The sequence below is a fragment of the Parasteatoda tepidariorum genome, chromosome 8, assembly GCF_043381705.1.
Source record: "Parasteatoda tepidariorum isolate YZ-2023 chromosome 8, CAS_Ptep_4.0, whole genome shotgun sequence".
Classification (NCBI taxonomy): Eukaryota; Metazoa; Arthropoda; class Arachnida; order Araneae; family Theridiidae; genus Parasteatoda; species Parasteatoda tepidariorum.
The window spans coordinates 70683734-70698323 of NC_092211.1; the positions used below are offsets into that span (position 1 = coordinate 70683734).

General features: G+C 29.3%; 1 protein-coding gene across 2 annotated transcripts in view; it reads left to right on the forward strand.

The window, feature by feature from the left end:
- Positions 1-703: 703 nt before the first annotated feature.
- The window catches only part of LOC107436411 (acid-sensing ion channel 5-like), a gene marked incomplete in the record, with an annotated part of 36055 nt that continues 22168 nt past the window's right edge, over positions 704-14590 (forward strand). Inside the window, 3 exon segments of one of the 2 annotated variants that reach the window (XM_071184591.1) lie at positions 704-788; positions 11459-11760; positions 14002-14129. In XM_071184591.1, the coding sequence (XP_071040692.1) occupies positions 11504-11760; positions 14002-14129 (385 nt within the window). 2 annotated transcript variants of the gene reach the window in all.

Consider the following 14590-nt stretch of genomic DNA (forward strand, 5'->3'; position numbering starts at 1 on the left):
CGTATTTGATTAGTGATACATAACATCGTCTGGACTCATTCTTAGTATAATAAAATTATTTTCAAAATAATTTGTAATTAAAAGAAGAGCGAACATTTAATTTCACAAATTATCCCGCGATAAAATATTTCGATGTATGTTTACTCATATTTTCGTGATAACGCGTGGCATAGTATCGCGTTGACACAATTTAGCGTAAGTAAAAGAAAGCGACTAATTACTGTTATTCTTCTTTTGTTTTTAAATCCTCACGATATTTTGCATAAACTGTACGTTGAATGAATGCCTTGTTTATAATATTATTTTACTAATTGCAAAGTAGCATATTTTCAATGTTCATGTAGCAGGCATGAAAATCTGTGAGTAGATTTTAAAAATATGTAGCTGATATTTTTATGTGATGATCAGTGTCTTATTTTAAACTTGTTGACTCAGAATGATCAGGGCATTAGTTGATCAGGGCATTATTCGACGGATAGTTTTTAATTCTGGACACAGCTCAAAATGCGTGTTTACAAATATGAACCAGGTTGAAATGCGTGTTTACAAAAATTGACACTGCAAGAAAAGCGCCTTTTCAGTTTTAAACCCTAATTTAACAACTTAACGGAGAGTTACGTGCTGACGTTTTCTTGCTTTTTTTCCCCTTTCCTTCCTAAATGATTTTTTTTATCTTTTTTTTTCTTTTTAAATAGTCATTATGGTGCAAAGTCCCAGACTTCGCAGTGAGGATGGAACTAGGTACATAGATGTAACTTTTCAGGCGGTTCAGAACTCTAAACAATAAAGTGAGTTTTAAAACTCAAAATTCCTACTACTTAAATTTACTGCCACTCTAATAAATTAATAGCAACCTTGAAAAAACAGCTCTCTCTCTTTTTTAGAAAAAAGACTAGTTTAATAAAATGCACCAAGTGATTTTATGCAAATGTCTCAGTTTAGACGATCTCACTTGACGAATTTATTTGGATCTACTAGTTTATTCTTTAAGAAAAAATTCTTATAAAAGAAGTTTGAAAAATGGAATAAAATGCGGTGTCTATTTTTATTACCACTTCGAGCTGAGCCCAGATTTGAAAACTCATCGACGCATCGTAATTTAAGTGACGCAGAATAAAAATGTTTTAGTGTTAGGCCTAACGCATGCAATTACTATCACATAGGTACTTAAGCATGGTTCCAGGGGAAACTTAAAGCATTAATTTAAATTAACGAAATTTTGTATTAATAAAAGATAAATTATTTGTAGCCAAGTAGAAATGAATAAAAATGTAATTATTGATTGATATCACTTCATGTTTAAATACTATTTTAAAATCTTAATGCTAAACTTACATGAATAAACATAAACAAAGGGATTTTTGACTAAGATCTTTTATTTTACTTTTATATTATTTTATAACAATCGTTGAACAGTGGACTCAATTTTGAGTTTATGACTATCAAAGTTCAACTCCGTAGCCTTGCAGTTTTGAACCCGATCCAGAAGACAAGAAAACTCCTGGATCAAGTATCGAGAGAAATTTGCCTTCCTAGAGGACTTTTTGATGAAACTAACCAGCATTTCTGTTACATGGAACGGTTAGCTTGACGGCAAGAGGACTCAAACCCATGATCCATTTACCACTGAGAAAATTTTACGTCACTACTGTGTTCATTTTGAGTCGGGTGCGATATTCGCATCGACCAGCCATCGCTGTGATTCGAACCTGGTTCACCTCATTGTGTCGCAATGACTCTATCCCCTTAGCCACCTATCTTTCGTAATTGGTAATTCTTTTACACATAATTATATCAGTAAAGGTCATTTTTATTTGACTCTAAATTGCCGAGATTCTTAATTGTCTGGTGTGTGCCGGGTGCGGAATTTGAACCCGGGTCATCTCATTGGCAAGTAAGAACTCTGTCCCATGAGCCACCACGGGTCTAAGATATTTTATTTAGCATAAATCAAAATTCTTAAATTTATCCTTCGAATTTCGAATTCTGTAGACAAAAACAATTTGTACTATTTCTCCCCTGCTAAGAAACATTTGATGGAAAAGAATTATTTGTTCAGTTTCACTATATAAATTTCAAAATTCGCAATAAAAATTTTTTTCGAAAGTTATTCAGAAGAATGTATTTTGTCAAGCTGTTAGCATTTCAAAAGCTAAATTGTGCTTACTTCTTCTCATGAGAATGCTAACTTATTAGTTACCTAAAAGTTAAAAAAGTTTAAAAAAAAAACGTGAAAACTGATATTTTCTGATTAAAAGTTAGATTGGTTTTACTTAGAAATAAATTTTTTAATACTTAATTTTCACAATATGAATTTGCCAATTCATTCCTTAATAAAATATTTTTAGTTAATGAAAAATTGATAATTTCAAAGAATACCCATTTTGTTTATTTTTTCATCACGATATTTTTACAAAACACAAAGATCACATTATTTTACTCCAGCGACCATAATGGTTCTAAAAGCATGTTAAAAAGAAGCTGCAAACAGAAAATATGTTAAAAAGAAGTTGGATATAAATATCATTAAATGTTGCTTCATACCTAAAACAACTCTTTGACCAGTATTTTCTGAAGGAAATAAAAAAACTCTTAGTCAAGAGTATTATATTAATAGAGTTATCTTAAAGCATAGTCTTAGTAGACCAACATGTTCTCATGCAATTTAAAAGTCTAAATTTGCCGGAAAAAAATGCATTATTACCAATTCTCAAAATTTCAATCTTTTTAATTAAAACATTTTTTTATTTTCTAATGAGTGCATTACACACATCTGAATACTTAATCAATTAATAATTCAAATGTTGCTAAAATATGTCAGGAAGCACATAGAATAAAAAAATCAGTTATCAGTGTTTATTACATTTATTATACAATATTGGATTCTTCTAAAGTTCGTGCTAGCTTTTATAAACGCAGCACATTTAAAGTTTTGTATGCATTTATATCATAATATAAACACTATTCCGTTTCCCGACAATTTCATTTCACAAGCAACCTGAACATTCCGTCCTACGAGGACCGAATAAAAACTTTTTACAAAAGTTATGATCGCGTCCAAAATCCTGCAGTTTTGTTCTCTAATTCTTGAAATTGTGAATTGATTGAAATAGTTGTTGAAAAGGATGCAAAAGTTTCTTGAATATAGTAGATGGTAGAAGTGCATCCTAATCAAGTTCTAACCACTTCTTATCTGATTCGAAGTATGAAATTTTTTTTCTCCATTAAATGAATTGTTCAAAATAGCTGAAAAGGATACAAAGTTTGTTGAATATAGTAGATGGTATAAGTGCATCTTAACCAAGTTCTAGCAACTTCTCATATCGTTTGAGGAATCAAACTTTCGTTCTCCATTAAGTGAATTGGGAATTGATCGAAATAATTGAAAAGGATATAAAGTTTATTGAATATAGTGGATGATGCAAGTGCATCCTAAACGAGCTCTATTGTCTTCTTATCTCGTTCAAAGTAGCAAAGTTTTTTTTCTCTCCATGAAGTCAATTCTGCATTGNTCGTGAATGTTTCCCAGACCGTCGCCAATAGCCCATTGTGCAGCTCTAGTGCGACGTAAATGAACTACAACAACAACAACAATTCTTGGAATTATGAATTGATTGAAATAGTAGTTGAAAAGGATGCGAAAGTTTCTTGAAAATAGTAGATGGTAGAAGTGCATTCTGATCAAGTTCTAACCACTTCTTATCTGATTCGAAGTATGAAATTTTTTTTCTCCATTAAATGAATTGTTCAAAATAGCTGAAAAGGATACAAAGTTTGTTGAATATAGTAGATGGTATAAGTGCATCTTAACCAAGTTCTAGCAACTTCTTATATCGTTCGAAGAATCAAAGTTTTTTTTCTCTCCATGAAGTCAATTCTGCATTGATCGAAATAGTTAAAAAGGATACAAAGCTTGTTGCATGTAGTGGATAGTGTAAGTGCATCCTGACCAAGCTCTGACGTCTTGTTAAACGCATTGCGCCGTAAATTTTATAGAAGAAACCTGTCTCTTTCCGATTCATTTCCATTGGAAGAGCTGACATAGATAAAAGGTTAAGTGGCGGAGTTTTTTATTTCTTTAACCCCTTAACGATCGGTTAATTTTCAAAAAAACGGTTATAAAAGTGCCTATTTTGCCAAATACACGTATTTGATTAGTGCTGACATCTGGTTTAAAATAAACTAACTATCTACAATTACCTTTAAAATATCCTGGTACTGCCATCTAGTGTGTAAACTGAGAAATAAAATGTTTTCCGGGCAAAAGAAATGAATTCGTTTTATTCTTATTGGCGCGTTACTACTGAACACTCCAGCACGGAAATTTCACGGGAGCGAGAAATAGAGGGCGAAACCTCACCCCGTCATTTTCACGGGAGCGAGAAGGAAGGAGTTAAAAAAGAAAAAGAAGAAGAAAAAAAAACGTTTTTGCATTGAAACAGAATTTTGATTACAAAACAATGGTAAGCGCAATAGATAAATATATAGACTGAGTCACTTAGTTTCGGAGTTTTACTAACGGTCAAGTTGGTAATAATTCGCAAACTTTACAACAAATGTTTTTGTTCTTTTCGTTTCTGTAAAATTTTCTGTTCTGACAGTTCTTTTCTAATGCAACTTCTCAGTTACTGTCTTTAATGTGTGTAATTAAAGGGCAATACTTTTTTGAATTCCTGATTCAAATCAGTGGTATTTAATGCGTGCTAAATAAGTGGTATTCATCAGTATTTAAATCAGTGGTACGTACGGACTGATTATTTCAAATCAGTCAGTACATACCACTGATTAAAACCGGCTAAAAATTTCTAGAAATCTTAACTGTAATTGCATCAAGTATATAGTTAGCAAATCAATTAGTTTTCATTAAAACACATTCAACTTAGCTGTGAATAAAAATTTTATCACTGACTAATTTTGTTAAATTATTCAGCACTTGAGTTATGTCTTCAATTAAAATATTACATTTTTTATTGAGCTTCCAAGAATGTTTTAAGTTATTTTTATAAGCCCATAGATTCATTATCGATCAAACATGCAAATAGCTTTTCATGTGGAAATGACAACATATTATAAGTATTTGTTTGAAAAATTAGACAGGAAAACAAAGAAACTTTATCGATCAACTATACCTTTTTAAAAGTATACGAATGATTAAGTCAATATTTTTTTTTCAATTTCCGTCCATTATCAACATTCGTTCACCTTTTAAAAAGAACTGTGAATTAAAATTTAATGTACTTTTTATTTTCCCAATAAACAAAGAAATTCTTTTTTTCTTCGAACTATTAATTTACCATTAAGTGTCCGTTGTTTTCTAAAAGAAAATGCATTATGCTGACGGCTATAAAGATATTCAGCTAAGATGTTTTCTCAAACAAAAGCTTTTACATTCGATCATTTTCATGAGGTACTTCAAAGAAGTTTTGATTTTTGTGACGAAACAAATAAAATTTTATTCATTTATGATTTAGAGAGGTTACGAAAAAAATGTTTCCCTAAACAAAAACCTCTGTTTATTATTAATGGAAAATTGTCTGAGAACATTTTAATCAATATACTGTTTACAAAATAAAAACTGCAATGCCCTAAATATATTTTGCTCTTATGATAGAAGTTTACATTCTAAGACGGTTTGAATGATGCAATATAAATATACAAATTAATTAGTGCATATTCAAAAACATGTTTTATTTTTTTTAAATATTTTACACGAGTTTAGATTTTTAGATTTTTAATAGAAAATTCAATACAAGCATTTAATTTTTGTTTAAATTTGATTCAAATATTTATGTGAAAAACTTATTGGGCATTCTAAAATCTTTTTCGCAAAATAAACACAGGTTATTTTTTTTCAGGTTGTGAAGCACAAAAAAGAAAACACCCTACTAATGATTATGTTTTCAATTAAGTAATTATTTTATTTTTATAATTTTATAACCATCGTTGAACAGCCGACCCAATTTTCATGGGCTTACGACTACTAATGTTCAACTCCGTAGCCTTGTAGTTTTGAACCCAATCCAGAAGACAAGGGAACTCCTGGATCGAGCATTGGGAGAAATTTGCCTTCGTGGAGGACTTTTTGATGGAGCTAACCTGCATTTGCGTTACGTGGAGATTAAGACCGCGAGAACCTCCCACGGTTACCCTAATGGCAAGGGCACTCTAACCCATGTTCCGTCTACCACTGAGGATATTTCACGTCAGCATTGTGGTCGGTACAAGCGAGATGCGGAATTCGTATCGACTGGGTTTCGAACCCTCATTCGCCTCAATGGAAGGCGAACACTCTATCCCCTGAGCCATCGCGGCTCAAGTAATTATTTTATATATATTAAAAGAATGACAGAAAATGTGCTAATTAATTAGTGCTAACTCTGAATTAAGTTAGAAGGAAGTAGCTTAAATAGTAGCCACCTCTAATTCCTAAAAAAACACGATGAATTGAGAACACCCTAGCTGATAAATTAGGTACCTTTCATCACTTGGGCTACCTTGTAAAAACTCAGGTCACTTGGTACATTTGTTACCTTTTTATTTAAATTTATTTAAGTTTTGTTTAAGCTTTTATTCGATTTAACTAGGTTTTACTGTAGTTTCTGAATATCCAGTTTAGGGATATAGTATAACTAAAGTTATGTATAGATTATTAAATATATCATATTATTGTTACACAACTTATTCTGATATCTTCTATATGTTTCAGTAGTTAATATTGCTAAAGTTTAAAAAAACGTTTTTTTTAAACGTAGTTGTCAAAATTGTACCTTTACTGGGCTTCTAAATCTCATCGTAACTATACTTGCTGTTTATTTATTCAAGCTCAATTGTGTACTTTTAAGAGCTTACTTTAAGTTATAATGTTTTCTAAATAATGATGCATCTAGTATTTAATTTCATTTAGTAAATGCTCTATTCAATATATATTATTATATTGCGTTTTATAATATTAGAGTTTTATTTTCTTAAAAGAACTTTATTCTTCGAAAACCTTTATACTGAATATAAGGAATTTATCTAAAAGGTTTTTCACTGAATAAAAATTCTTTACTGTATCATAAAAAAAAATAATTTTCAACACTGCCACACCCAATGCAAAGAATAATAATAATGCAAAATAAATCGCAATATTTTTAATCTACTTTTTGTACAATCCTAATACGGAGTATTTTGGTTGATTCAAAAGATGCAATTAAAGTTGAATTTCACGCATAAAAATTTTGCATATCATGCAGTGTGTTGTATGCAAAAATTTAATTCATTTTTCCAATTGAATAGTACTAAAAATCTATTATATTTTTGATAAGATTTTATTCTGATAAGTTAATTTCTCTTTAAAATCTGCAAACGCTTAGAAGAAAATGTTAACTTTATTTGAAAAGATAATTTGAAGCTTGGTTGTATAAACTCACTCTTTGTCTATGCGGGTGAGTTAATCATTTTTAGAATGATATAACGTATTCTTAAGTCATGAATTCTTTGAACCAGCTGTAGATTATAAAGTTGAATTGATAATTTGAGAGCAGTTTTCATCAATCTTACAGTAGAATTTTTTAATCTCGATTTTATTAAAACTATAATTTAATCTTATTTAAAATTAAACATTATGCATATTAAAAACAAATAATTTATTTTCGCTTCTTAAAAATATTAGAAATTGAAACATAATTAAATTATTTGGATTTTAATTAAAGCTAAGGACTTAGGAAGTCGATTAAAATTACATGTTTCAGAATTGAATAACTTAATATGGATTCTATTCCTAAGATTTTTCTTAAACTTCCAAATTAGATTTTTTTAATACAATATATTTTGTTTGAATTTAATTGCTAATTAATTTTAGTTATGTTTAATATTATGTTTTGCAATAGATATATTGCAGTGTATCTTATTTATTTCTAAATTAAAGAAAATCGAAGATATCATTTGACTGTAAACTGTAAAAAATTTTGGATCAAATTAAGGTAAAAAGTACCCCACTCAGGCTGCTGGTACTTTTTACCGTGAAATTCATTTTTAATGGAACATGTTACGAAACAAAAAATCTGATTACCATAATTTTTACAGTAATAATTACCATAAAATCACTTAATCACTTTAACCAAATAAATATTATCGTAAAAATGCAGGTACAATATTTTACGATAAAAATGTATTTTACGGTAAAATGGAATTTAAGGATGATTCTCCTAAATTGTCGTTACTTTATACTGTAGCATGATCCGCAATTTTTTACAATGTATTTTAATTTGTCTCATTGATTTCATTCGATTGCGAAAGTTCAGGACAAAATTTTTGAAATATTTATGAAAATGCGTGTAATGTTTTGAAGTATTTAATACTTTAGAACTGTACCAAAACTATACAAAAAATTCTCATTTGTATTCTACACTTTCAAAAATTCTGGATTAAATTAAGTATCAGCAAACAGGGTGCCGATTTTTCTTACTGTAAAATCCATTTTTACCGTAACATGTTATGCAGCAAAAAATTTGATGTGCCACAATTTTTACAGTAATAATTATGGTAAAATTGCTGAATCACTCTCATTAAATAAGTATTACTGTAAAAACTACAGTGTAGTATTTTTTGATAAAAATGGGTTTTACTTGCAATGCATTTTTTGTACCGTAATTTGATAAGAAAGTTTTTAGTGTAGTTTTTAAATAAACTTATTATCAAAAGCACAATAATTCAGAGCAAATAAGTTAAATTTTGTTTTAATTTAAAAATAATTAATTCAATTTGTTATAATCTAAAACCTTATTTGTTTTGTTTTGTTTTTAAATAGTCTGTTTTAGCACTTAGGTTTAAATCGAATCCGAGCGTTTTTAATTTATAACATCTATTTGTTTTTTATTTTTAAATTAGCAAGTTTGATGTAATTTTCATCACTAAATGATTGTAGCTATTCTTATAACTGTATTTTATGACATTTGAGGTATGGGTGATTCTCCAAAATTTGCGATAATCAAGAGCATAAAACATGATTTGTGAATTTTTTTAAACAAAATATTGGTACAATTTACATAATTAAAATGCAAAGTATAGACTTTCATGAAACATAATTTGCTAAATCATTTTACATTTACGTCATGTAGCAAATAATTTTATATTAACTAGGAAAACAATATTTAAAGTATATTTTGGAGAGAACAGTGATGACAAGGACAGAGGTGAGAAGTGCCTATACCAAGTTAGATTTAACCTCATACACTGTAAAGAATTCCAGATCAAATTACGGTATAAAGTTCCGGCACTTTGTTTGTATCATCCGTAAAAACCATTTTATAATAAAATACATTTTTATTGTAAAATACTATAGCAAAATTTTTACAGTAATTTTTATTCAATTAGAGTGATTCAGATATTTACGGTAATTAGAGTTAAAATTACGGTACATCAAATGTTCTGTTCCGTAACATGATCCAGTAGAAATGGATATTATGGTAAAAAAATAACAGCACCCTGAGTGCCGGTACATTATACAGTGTAGAGTGTTTGTGTTTTTTTTCTAGAGAAATTATTAATTGTAAAATGTAAATTTATCTATTAAAACAAAATAAAGTACAGATGGAGGACTGTAGTTACGCTTTAAGAAATAATTTAACCTTTAAGCTCATTTGGATGACAAAATATTTATAATTTAGTCTGACATTGCATTACCCTAACATTTAGTATATGACCTCTGTGCTAATTTAATAATATTTATAATAAGTGATAGACGTAAACTAAATTACACTGTAAAAAGTTATGAAATAAATTACTATAAAAAGTCTCTGGACACAGGGTGCCAGTAATTTTTTTGTAATATAATCCATTTTTACCAGAACATTTTTATACCGAAAGAAAAGTTTGATATACTGTAATTTTTACAGTAATAATTACCATAAAATCACTGAATTTAATTAGAGTGTTTTTAAGTGTCCGTTTCTGACTAATAATGTTTTAAATAATATTGGAACATTTCTCTCATACGAATGAATTTTTTTTAAATTGAAAAAGTTTTGTGTTTGGATTTAAGGTATGCTTATACTTTTCAACTCTTAGAAGTCATTGAAACTATCGATATTAATGGACTGCTATTTTCCATTACGAAATGCATCACGTTTCACAGTAAAATATCTTCTTATTGGATAAAATTAATTAAAATGACTACTAACTTTGTTCTCCTTTCCTTTATTTAAATTTTATGGGAAATATCCCTGTCAATTATTCAATAGCTATATTGTTCTAAGTGACTACATAAATATATGGATTAATATAATTAGTGTATAACTTTATTTTTATATTAATTTATATCTTTGAGATTCATTCAATTAATATAGAAAAAAGTTTATTTGCAAACAATTGGGCTGGAAAACTTCTTTAATTTAATTTATTTTTTTCTGATTGATCTGTGTCTAATATATGTTCATTGCCTTGTATATTATATTTAAAGTTTACATAACGTATTAAACTTTCTTAAAAAATTATTACTTATTAAACTTAACATTTTATTGGGTTTATCAATGGATCATCAAGTATCTCAAAAACTAAAACAAAATCTGAGACTGTTTATTTACGTTTACAGAATTCTGTCATATGTAAATAAAACCTTATATTTGTAGTCAATGAAAGAGTGAATAAATGAATGATTCTAAATGTTGCTTATCTAACCAACGTATTTAAATGTACTGAGCCATCAAACTAAGTTACGAAACAAACCCTCTCACTATAGCAAGCTCGTAACCCAAAGTGGTCATAAAATGAATGCTTCAAGTCGGATTCTTGATCATAAATGTCGCCAATGGAAAACAAGAAGCGTACCCCTCTATCTTAAAATAGGCTTGTTAGTATTAACAAGTGGTACAAGACAGCAACAAGTAAATGCATCGCAATTTGAAACCAAAGTCATGAGGGTACAATATGGTCAGCCTTGCGCATTATCGACATATAAGCTGGGGTGATCTTCAAACCCACAACAGGGCTTGATTCTATACAATGACAGCTCACACTATTCAAAATAGCCCCGATCATGCACAGTGGCAGCTATGTACCTTAACCACTCTATCGTCACGATTTTGATTCAAATTACTAAGTGGCACAAATAAATTAACATGGGTAATATGTGCCACTTAAATCTCTAAGATTTTAAAAAATAGTGTCTATCATTAGATTTAATTTAATCAGAATGATTCGTTCGTTTAATTTGAATCAATTTACATTGAATTAACACTTTTGCCGAACTCTTTTAATCATATATTTGTCCATCAGTTTAAAACATGCGCTTTGTCAAACCACTTTCAAACATATATTTTGTCCATCCACTTCCAAATCTACATTCTACCCATCCACTTTCGAACATTCATTTTGTCCATTCACTTTCAAATTTGAATTTTTTCCATCTACTTTTACCCGCATGGTACTTTCTAGGTTTTATTGTAACAAAATTACTACAATATTTTTTATTCTTCAGTCTTGTATTGTTCCGGCGAATGATGGAAGGCTAAGAGCTCCAGAAATGAAAGTAGGTGAAGTCAATTCAAGATCTGCTTATGCACAAAGTTTTTCAATTGAACCTAAATCAGCTCATTACAAAGCTTCCAAGTGGGATAGAGTCGTAAATACATTTCTACAAACGAGCACTTTGCATGGTGTCAATCACTTGCGCCCACCTTGTTCCAGGCCACAGAAGGGCTTCTGGTTGCTGGCCATTCTAGCTTGCAGTGCTTTCCTATTTGTGCACGCCTCAGTTCTAATATATAACGCCCTCACAAGGTAAGTGATTTTTTTTGTCAAAACTGTATTGTTATTTATTTCATGAGTGAGTAGCCGCCAAAGCGGTATGGTCAGTAAGAGTCTTCGTCTGCTTTGATTTTAAATGGGGTTTAAATTCTTCGTGCTGGAAAGTGGGTGTCTTATGGAGTTTCATGTTCTTTGATTGCGTATTAAGGGTTCAAATTGAACTTCTCGGGGATTTCAAAGTCGTATCATCATATGAAAATATCATCGAAATCTGTCTAAAAATTCCGGATGACTTCCCATTTTGAATATTGTAAAAAATAGTATATTTCAGAACTGAGCAATGATGAGTTCTCAAATATATTTTCACAATAAATTATAGATTTCTAAATAAAATGCTGAGCTTCGAAATTTAATTTAGAGACTCAGAATTTAATGCTGAGTTTCTAAATAAAAACTGTTTGCACATTTAAAATGCGCAGTCCAAGTATTAGATAAATTCATTAAAAAAATTAATGGCTCAAAAAAGTGTGTTGAAGTTCGTAATTTAACGCGATAACAATTAACAATTATTTCAGAAAATTAATCATTAACATTATAAAGACTGAGCATTGCTGTTTACCTAGATTGACTGAAGGGGAGAGTTTAGCCCTTCCCAAGTTGTTTGTTTGTATGTCAATCAGACATTCAAAGTCCTAATATATAATCATAATTAATTTAATCAAAACATAGACTTGATCATCGAAATTCCATGATATTTTATTTGATTTGGTGAACAAAAATAATTGATTAATGTATAAAATTCTTAGATAATTGAGTTTCCTTTTCTCGATAAACAATAATTATAGATATGTTGAATTACTCTTGCTATTTTTTTAAATGAAATTGGTGTACCTTATCAATACCAAAGGGTACCCCATACCCAAAACTGCCAGGAGATATGGGATAACTATCAAGATACCTAAGAGGCTGTTCTAGCCCTTCCCGTCATATTTAAGGTTCTATAAATACCTTTTTATAAGGCTGAAACGTGAATGTATAAATAAGCATTAAAATTGGATATAACTATGAAACGTCAGAAATATTTAAAACTTTCAGTTAAGTCATTTGTCGAATTACAGAGCAACAAAAATGTGTTGGGCCTAATAATCTGTTTTTCTAGTGTTAGATGTCGATTTTTCAAAATTGTCTCCTAATTTTCCATTTAAAACTTTTAACTGAATTTTTTAAAACTAAGACGTAAATTACATTACATCAAATGTTTGAAATTTAAAAACTCATTAAGTATGAAAATAGAAAAAATCAATTTAGAATTTCATTTTACCAAAATATTGCTTAATCAGGGCATGAAATTTCAGTTCTAAGGATACTAAAATTTTTGTTAGTCATTTTTTTCACGAAAAATGTGAACAATTTTTTAAATTTTAACAGATTTATTTTAAAGAGCTTTTTGGAGGCTACAATCACAAAAGAATGTAGAAACTGAAAACTGTAAAGTAGCTCAAAAAGTTATAATCTGGATCAAATTTGAAAACTCATTGAACATTCTTCACTGTTACACTTCTCCAGCATGTGAATCCGCATCAGTTAAACTAACTTCAACTTAAAATTTGGTTACTCTGCTAACACAACATTCACGTGTTCATTTGGAAGATTTGGGATTAATTACATAGATAGTTTCTTTACTTCCTCTATCCCAAATTCAAGATTTTTATTTTTTTGTGAGGAAATTTTTTCTGCAAGATGTCTAAAAGTGTTAACATAGACATAGTGATGACATAGATTTCAGTCTTTTATGATGTATGTTTTAGCATACATTTTATTAATTTCTCTCTCAAAGTCAGAAACTCTTGCTCTCCATTTTTAATATTTCTCCGGGGAAAATATGATAATTTGAAACTCTAGTTCTTACTAATGTAAATATATTTGGCTAGTAGAAATTTTGCGCATTGTGTTTAATAATAACACTATGATTCAATATTGACATTATCTTAAAATAATTTTTATTTGGTTCAGGTCAAAATTAATATCTGTGGATGAATGCGTGCATGAGTGTATGAATGAATTCTCCCTATAAATGGGATATGACGTATGTGTGTGGATGAAGTCGTATTCTGGGCTATAGCTGGAGTCACTTAAAAGCAAAAAACGCACCCTCTGCCTTAAATTTGCTTGGTTTTACCAAGCAGACTTGCTGGTATTGGCAAGTCTCATTGGAAAGAACAACATCTTAAAGTAAAAATGGTCAATAAGTAATGTTTGTTGTTTCTTTTTTAGACCTTCCCTATCAACCACTCTAACACTGAAATATAGAGACTTAGATGAACCGTTACTAAAAGAAGAAGATAAAATAACTAAATTTCCTGGTATTACAATATGCGGGTTAACACCTTTTAAAAGAGTTGGTAAGTATTTATTATAGATAGAAGAGATTATGAGATTATGCGGATCGGATAAAAATAATTCTATCGGCACAAAAAAAATACAATGGAATTGATATCTTTGGTTAAGCAAGGAAGATAAAGTTAAATAAATGTGCGTAATTGTGATATTTTTTCAGAATTTAAAAATTTACCTATGCAAAAGTATGTTCTATAGCAACGGTTCCCAAATGTACTTTCCAGTACTTTGAATTTAAAATTAACTAACTATAATTTAGTATTTTTTCCATTGAAAATACTGAATTATAGTTAGTTATCGGCCCTCACTATCTAAAATTTACTCAACTATTTTTAAAAATTGAACACCTTTGCTGCAGTATTAAATTTCGTAACATTTTTTTTATTATTTTCATCTTACTCTTCATTTCATTGTATTTATAATATATATTTATAATATAGTTATATGATATAGTTTAATATAGCTA